Source organism: Lipotes vexillifer, unplaced genomic scaffold (assembly GCF_000442215.2).
Source record: "Lipotes vexillifer unplaced genomic scaffold, Lipotes_vexillifer_v1.1 scaffold1639, whole genome shotgun sequence".
Taxonomy (NCBI): Eukaryota; Metazoa; Chordata; class Mammalia; order Artiodactyla; family Lipotidae; genus Lipotes; species Lipotes vexillifer.
Window position 1 is genome coordinate 818,194 of NW_006782296.1, and position 8,160 is coordinate 826,353.

Sequence of the window (8,160 nt, forward strand, 5' to 3'; positions counted from 1 at the left end):
CCAAGGAGGACTGGAGAAAGAAAGCATAAATCTGTACGGGGTTGCATTGTGAATGCAAATCTGAGTGTTCTCAATTTGGTCATCGTAAAAAAAAGGGGAGAAGGATATTCCTGACTCACTGATACTACTGTGCCTTGTCGCCAAAACAGCTAGCAGAATCCACAAACTTTTCAATCTCTCTAAAGATGATGTCCGACAGAGTGAAATAAGTCAGAAAGAGAAAAACAAATACTGTATGCTAATACATATATATGGAATCTAAAAAACAAAACAAAAAATGGTCATGAAGAACCTAAGGGCAAGACGGAAATAAAGACGCAGACTTACTAGAGAATGGACTTGAGGATACAGGGAGGGGGAAGGGTAAGTTGGGACAAAGTGAGTGAGTGGCATGGACATATATACACTACCAAATGTAAAACAGATAGCTGCTGTGAAGCAGCCACATAGCATAGGGTGATCAGCTCGGTGCTTTGTGACCACCTAGAGGGGTGGGATAGGGAGGGTGGGAGGGAGGGAGACGCAAGAAGGAAGCGATATGGGGATATATGTATAACTGATTCACTTTGTTATAAAGCAGAAACTAACACACCATTGTAAAGCAATTATACTCCGATAAAGATGTTAAAAAAAAATAAAAAATAAAAAAATAAAGATGATGTCCGCCAGTATGTTGTGAGAAAGCCCCTAAACAGAGGTAAGAAACCTAGGACCAAAGTACCCAAGATTCAGCATCTTGTTACTCCATGTGTTCTGCAACACAAATGTCAGCGTATTGCTCTGAAGAAACAGCGAACTAAGAAAAATAAGGAAGAGGCTGCAGAATATGCTAAACTTCTGGCAACAGAATAAAGAAGGCCAAAGAAAAACGCCAGGAACAGACTGCCAAGAGACGGAGGCTGTCTTCTCTGAGCACTTCTACTTCTAAGTCTGAGTCCAATAAAAAATGAGATGTCCTAAGCATAACAAATAAATAAGAAGAGACAAAAAAAAGTTCAGGCAGAGGAGAAGGAGTCAACAAAGGAATCTATACAGAAGCAGCAAGAGAGATAAGGAGGAGGAATCTAGGAAAGTATAAAATCTTCAAAAGCAAGAGAAAAGAAATTGTTTTAAAGAGAAGAGAGTGGTCAATTGTATTGAATGACGCAAAGAAGCAGGACGTGGAAGAAAATAAGAACTTTAAAAGGTCTACTGGATTTAGCAAATAAAGGTAATTTGCAGCCTTGAATAAACTGGTTCAGTAAAAAGTGCTAAAGCTAGTCTAAATGGGTTGAAGAGTGCATAAAGAAAGGGGTAGGGAAAAGAGAACAGGGAAAGAAAAGAAGGAAGAGAAGAAAGAGAGAGATTTCACCATATTATAACTCTGGATAAAATAAAACACACAGGGCTTCCCTGGTGGCGCAGTGGTTGAGAGTCCGCCTGCCGATGCAGGGGACACGGGTTCGTGCCCCGGTCCGGGAAGATCCCACATGCTGCGGAGTGGCTGGGCCCGTGAGCCATGGCCGCTGAGCCTGCGCATCCAGAGCCTGTGCTCCACAACGGGAGAGGCCCCAACAGTGAGAGGCCCGCGTAACGCAAAAAAAAAAAAAAAAAAATTAATATATAGCTGAGCTCAACATGACAGGGCAATGCCTAGGCACCTAAAGATGAGGCCTCAGGACCTTGATGGTACAAGGCCTACTAAGCTCTCCCTGCGAAATGCTCAGAGAGCTGAATGGTTGTCTCCATCCTTGAAACAGGGACGAGAAAAACGGCACTAAATCATCACCTGCTACCCCTGAACGCATCAAAAAACTCACCATCTACCAAGGTATAAATGGAAAAGGTCATGCATAGAAGGTTGGAATTTCAGACCACAGTCATTGGTGGACCTAAAGAATGTACACCTTTAGGGCTTCCCTGGTGGTGCAGTGGTTGAGGGTCCGCCTGCCGATGCAGGGGACGCGGGTTCGTGCCCCGGTCTGGGAAGATACCACATGCTGCGGAGCGGCTGGGCCCGTGAGCCATGGCCGCTGAGCCTGTGCGTCCGGAGCCTGTGCTCAGCAACGGGAGAGGCCACAACAGTGAGAGGCCCCCGTACAGAAAAAAAAAAAAAAAAAGAATGTACACCTTTAATCCAAAGCAGGAACCCTTAGCTTGGGTATTAACATTTTAAAACCAGTCCATATGAAGTTCTCAGGTCTTCAGTTAAAGACTTGAGTCTCTAGCAAAAGCACATATGGAACTGCCCCATAAGAACCCCTCTAAAATCCAGGATACAAAAAACATCCAGAGAATGAGATGACAATCAAAACTGCAAACCACACAAGGAAACAAACCACTGCAAGAAAGTCAGAAGCAGCAAACTACAAAAACACTTACAAAGTACTACAGATAATAGAAGATTTGAAAGAAATTATAAAATAAGAACATTTAGAATGTTTTTTTTTTTTAAAGGCAGAAATAGTAACCAGAAGGCAAAAAATTTTGTTTTTGTTTAAAAAACAAAAAAATAGCAAATTTTGGGGAAAAGAATCAAAAAGATATTTTAGGAACTAAAAAAAGGGACTTAAAAAGTGATTGATATATAATAAAACAATATTTATAAGTGTTAATTGTGGAATATAGGTGGTAGGTATATAGGAATTCACTATATAGATCTTTCAGTTTTTCTGTATGCTCAACAATTTTCATTATAAAATATCACTGAAATAAAAAATAAGTAAATAACGTCAGGTGTGGTGAAAAGAGAAAATCCTCTATAATATCTTCTAAGCTCTATGTTTTTTCCTTTTACATTTAAATCTTTAATCCACCTGCAACTGATTATTGTATGGTATGGGGTAGAAGTTCAAATTCACTATTTCCCATATGGATAACCAACTGTCTCAGAACCTTTTACTGAAAAATTCATTCTTTCCCCCACTTATCTGCAATACCATCTTTGTCTTATCAAGTGGTCAAATATGTAAGGGTCTGCAACTGGGCTCTCTTTTCTGTTCCACTGGTCTATCCTTATGCCAATATCACATGTCTTAATTACTGTAGCTTTCTATCTTATACTTTAAGAATGCTTTGACTATTCTTGGCCCTTTATACTTCCATACAAATTCCATACAAAATCCTGTTGGGATTTTTATATGGTTAATTTGAATATATAGAAAAATTGGGGGAAAACAGATACCTTTACAATATTGAGTCTTCTAATTCATGATCATAAAAAAATCTCATTTTTAAAATTCATTGCTCTTTAATGCCTCTAAATAATGCTTCAGAATTTTTGCCTTAAGTCTCCCGCATCTCATTAGATCTATACCCAAGTGTTTCATATTTCTTTTTTGCTATTACAGTTGGTGACATTTTTGTTATATCCATTTTCTAATATGAAAATTTAAATGTATGATTTTGAAAAAATGCATGATTTTGTATCTAGCATCCTGCTAAACTCTGTTATTTGTGTAACTAATCTGTAAATTTTCTTGGATATCAAGAACATAATCATACCTGCAAACAATGACAGTTCTGTCTCTCCCTTTCATCTCTTGTATCTTTGTTTTTGCCTGTCTGCCTCACTGTGCTGCTTAAGACCTCCAGCACAATATTTAATACAAACAATGACAGCAGGTATCCCTGTTACGTTTCCCCATCTCAAAAGGAAAGCTTTCGACTTTTCAATATTAAGTATGATGTCTCCTATATAGTTTTTGTAGGCATTCCACCTGGTTAAAAAAGGTCCTTTCTTTGTCAAGTTGGACAAGACTTTTCATCATGAATGAATGCTGAATTTTATATAATGCTCTTGGTTGTTTTGCATCTATTGAGATGATCATATAATTTTTTTCCTTTAATTATTTAATATGGTTGACTACATGAATTGATTTTAACATTACATCAATCTTGCATTCGTGGGATAACTTGGTCATGGTATATCCTAAATTGGTTATGGTGTTTTAAGATCTGCATCTGTGTTATACATCAATGTCATATAATTATTCTTATCATACTGTCCTTGTCAGGAGTTACCATCTAGTCTCTAATTAAATGAGCTGGGAGTTTTTCTTCATTTTCAATTCTCTGGAAGATCAGAAATTGTTGGTCAAGACTGAAGTTATTTCTTTTATGAATTGTGATAGAACTCACTATGAAATTATTTGGGCTGTATGGAAAGATTTTTCACCACAGATTCAATTTATATAATTTATATATGTTATAGGATTACCAAGGTTTTCTATTCTCTTCAAGTCTATTTTAGCAAGTTATATTTTTTAGGAATTTGTCCACTTAAACCTATCTTTGCATTCAAAGCATAAAGTTATCCATACTATTTTTATCTTTTAGTGCCTGCTGCATCTGCAATAATATCCCCTTTTCTTCATTATTGACATTGGTTTTCTATGTTCTTTTCTTTCTTAATATCACAAGTATGTCGAAGAACTAACTTTTGGATTTGTTGTATGTTTGTTTTCTGTTTCATTCTTTTGTGTTCTTATCTTTATCTTATCTTCATTATTTCTTTTCTTTCATATCCTTTGGGCTTATTTTGCTATTCTTTTGCTAACTTTCCAAGAGGAAAGTTTACTTCATTTATTTCCTGCCTTTCTTTTTTTTTCTAAGATAAGCATTTAAGGACATGTATTTGCTATTAATACCTAAATAGGCATTTCTCCAAAGAAGATATACAGATTGCCAACAAACATATGAAAGGGCGCTGAACATCAATAATCATTAGAGAAATGCAAATCAAAACTACAATGAGGTATTACCTCACTTGGTCAGAACAGCCATCATCAAAAAATCTACAAACAGGGCTTCCCTGGTGGCGCAGTGGTTGAGAGTCCGCCTGCTGATGCATGGGACACGGGTTCGTGCCCCGGTCCGGGAAGATCCCACATGACGCGGAGCGGCTAGGCCCGTGAGCCTTGGCCGTTGAGCCTGCGCGTCTGGAGCCTGTGCTCCGCAACGGGAGAGGCCACAACAGTGAGGAGCCCGCGTACCGGGGAAAAAAAAAAAATCTACAAACAATAAACGCCAGAGAGGGTGTGGAGAAAAGGGAACCCTCTTGCACTGTTGGTGGGAAGGTACACTAATACAGCCACTATGAAGAACAGTATGGAGCTTCCTCAGAAAACTAAAAATGGAACTACTATACGACCCACCAATCCCACTACTGGGCATATACCCTGAGAAAACCATAATTCAAAAAGAGCCATGTACCACAATGTTCACTGCAGCTCTATTTACAATAGCCAGGACATGGAAGCAACCTAAGTGTCCACAGACAGATGAATGGATAAAGAAGATGTGGCACATATATGATGGAATATTATTACTCAGCCATAAAAAGAAATGAAATTGAGTTATTTGTACGGAGGTGGATGGACCTAGAGTCTGTCATACAGAGTGAAGTAAGTCAGGAAGAGAAAAACAAATACCGTATGCTAACACATATATATGGAATCTAAAAAAAAAAAAAAAAGGTTCTGAAGAACCTAGGGGCAGGACAGGAATAAAGACGCAGATGTAGAGAATGGACTTGAGGACACGGGGAGGGGGAAGGGTAAGCTGGGACAAAGTGAGAGAGTGACATGGACATATATACACTACCAAATGTAAAACAGATAGCTAGTGAGAAGCAGCTGCATAGCACAGGGAGATCAGCTTTGTGTCCACCTAGAGGCGTGGGAGAGGGAGGGTGGGAGGCAGACACAAGAGGGAGGAGATATGGGGATGTATGTATATGTATAGCTGACTCACTTTGTTATATAGCAGAAACTAACACAGCATTGTAAAGCAATTATACTACAATAAAGATGTTAAAAAAAATGGACATGTATTTGCTATCATATATCATATTGCTTTAGCTTATCTTACAAGTTTTGATGTGTAGCATTTTTATGTTTCAGTCCAAAATATTTTCCAATTACCACTGTGATTTCTTCTTTTACTGACAGGTTATATGTAAAAATGTGCTTCTTAATTTTGAAACAGAGATTTTTAAAAATCTTTTTTAAAAATTGTTTTATGGCTTGATAACTCAATTTCAGTTCTTTGAAATCTGTTGATACTTTGTTTATGACACAGAACATGGTAAAAAATTTGTTTAAATAAATGTTTCATATATATTTGAAATTTGTCACTTTCAAAGTGATTGGGTATATAGTTCTATATAATCATTAGGTGAAATTTGTTAAATGAGATGTTCCAGTCTTCCAAACATCCTTGCTGATTGTTTTCCTCTACTTTTATCAATTACTGAGAGGTATATTAAAATCTCCAACAACTGTGGTAGGTATAACATTGCTCCTTGTAGTTCTGTCAGTTTTTGCTTTATATATATTTTTTACGGTAGAACAGATTTTTAAAAATCAATCCCTCTTCTCTCTTCTCACCTTAAGTATCATGATCAAAATCAGCTTCTATATGATAATCTTCACTAATTCTGTTTCTTATCTTCAAATTTACCTATTTTATGGTAGAGACTGGGCTTACTAAAACATCTTGAAAGGCACGTACCCTTGTCAGTCTTTTTGAAAGCTAACTTATAACATGTTCTAAGCTGCAGTTTTCTATAACTACCTGCTTAAAAAGGAAGATACTGAAGTTCTCAATTGTTTGTCATTCGTCAAACACCTCATCTATCAAAAAAGAAAAGGCTTATCAACAGGTATCAAGCTCTCAAAGGACTCACCAATTTTAACTGCTATTACTACCTAATGTATACCAGGCACTGCATTTTCAAACACTAATGCACTCTCCCCAACAGATAATAATATAAAGTGGTTATTATTATCTCTATAGTTTTTACAGAAGCAATAAATAAGAAAGCAACAGAAACCCGAGGTCTAAGACTAATCACCACCAAAGGTCAAACAAATGTTGCTGTCAACATATTCTTTTCCCCAAAATGAATATCTCAGTGTGAACACCCCACATGCAAGAATGGCTTCATTTAAGTACCTTGTACTTCTGTCTCAGTTCTTCTGTGTCTTCTTTTTCTACTTCTAGGACACGGCGCCGTTCGGTAGCATCTTCGGCATAATCAAGCTTAACAAGAACAGATATAATTAGTCTTAATTCCTAAAGCACCCCCAATTAGCCATAAAAAAGTCATTTACACAACTACAGTACTGTATGAAAATAAAAAACTTCTAACTTTTTGCTCAGCTACCTCTTGCTTTATTGTCACCCCACAGAGAAAATAGCATGCAAAATAGTTCATTAATCTTTTCATGCTGGTGGTTCCCAACAGGCACACGTGTTGGTGATAACAGACTTTACTTCAATGTTCAATGCCAAAGAATTAGGAGTAAATGGAGAAAAATATTTCAGGCAATGAAAAGAAGATATCACAGATGACAGCTGTACACAGCTCTACAGGGGCAAAGCTTCTCCCACAGCAATTATTTTAAGAGTTGAGCAACACTGCCTATGGAAATGAGCACCGGGGTCTGGGTTTAAATCTGACCTTGCCTTGTGGCATAACCCTCGGGAAACCACTCAACTTCTTTATAACAGGGGCATTATTTGCCACCTACCTGCCTCAAAGGCAGCACTAAATGAGAATGTAAAATACATTTTAAAATTTCCCCTCAAAAACATTAAAACTACATCTGAATTTGAAATTAGTATCAATTTTAAATATCCCATAAAACAAGTGAACCAATGAGATCAACTTACCTCCATTTCCATGCGACCCATGCCCATGACATCATACTTGACAACGATTGGAATGGGATCTGTTCTCCCTGTAACAGGAACATATAATTAAGGTTAGATGCAAAGCTAAGTCAACAGTTCGCTTTACACATTGGGTTTGGGTGGTTAGAGATCTTGCCTTGGAGTGCAGAGACCAGAAAGCTACAGTGAACCAAACACAAGCCATTCTCACAGCTTACAACCAAACCTACCTCTCCCAGTTTAAGCCCAACTAACCACCTTAGTTGACCTTCCAGTTGGGGATGATTCCAGATTACTATGGCAAAATTAAATAAGTAATGCAAAAGCACTTCTAAGCAATGGCACCAGGAAGTTTAAAATCAAAAACATTAGAAATTCCTTTTTAAAAAGACCTCCAAATAACTTTCCACCAAAAATCACTTCACTCTTACTGTCCACTGACATCTTCCCACACACACTTTTAAAACTGGTAATAAATACCTCAACTGACATGTTTAAATCGGA

General features: G+C 37.5%; 1 protein-coding gene across 2 annotated transcripts in view; it reads right to left on the bottom strand.

Moving 5' to 3' along the window:
• The window catches only part of GPATCH8 (G-patch domain containing 8), a 99,788-nt gene that overhangs the window by 35,498 nt on the left and 56,130 nt on the right, over positions 1-8,160 (bottom strand). For both annotated transcript variants that reach the window (XM_007455118.1, XM_007455119.1), the window contains 2 exons: positions 7,657-7,724; positions 6,937-7,023 (listed from right to left, as the gene is read on the bottom strand). In XM_007455118.1, coding sequence (XP_007455180.1) covers positions 6,937-7,023; positions 7,657-7,683 — 114 coding nt within the window. In that variant the 5' untranslated portion in view covers positions 7,684-7,724. The remainder of the gene's footprint in view (positions 1-6,936; positions 7,024-7,656; positions 7,725-8,160) is intronic.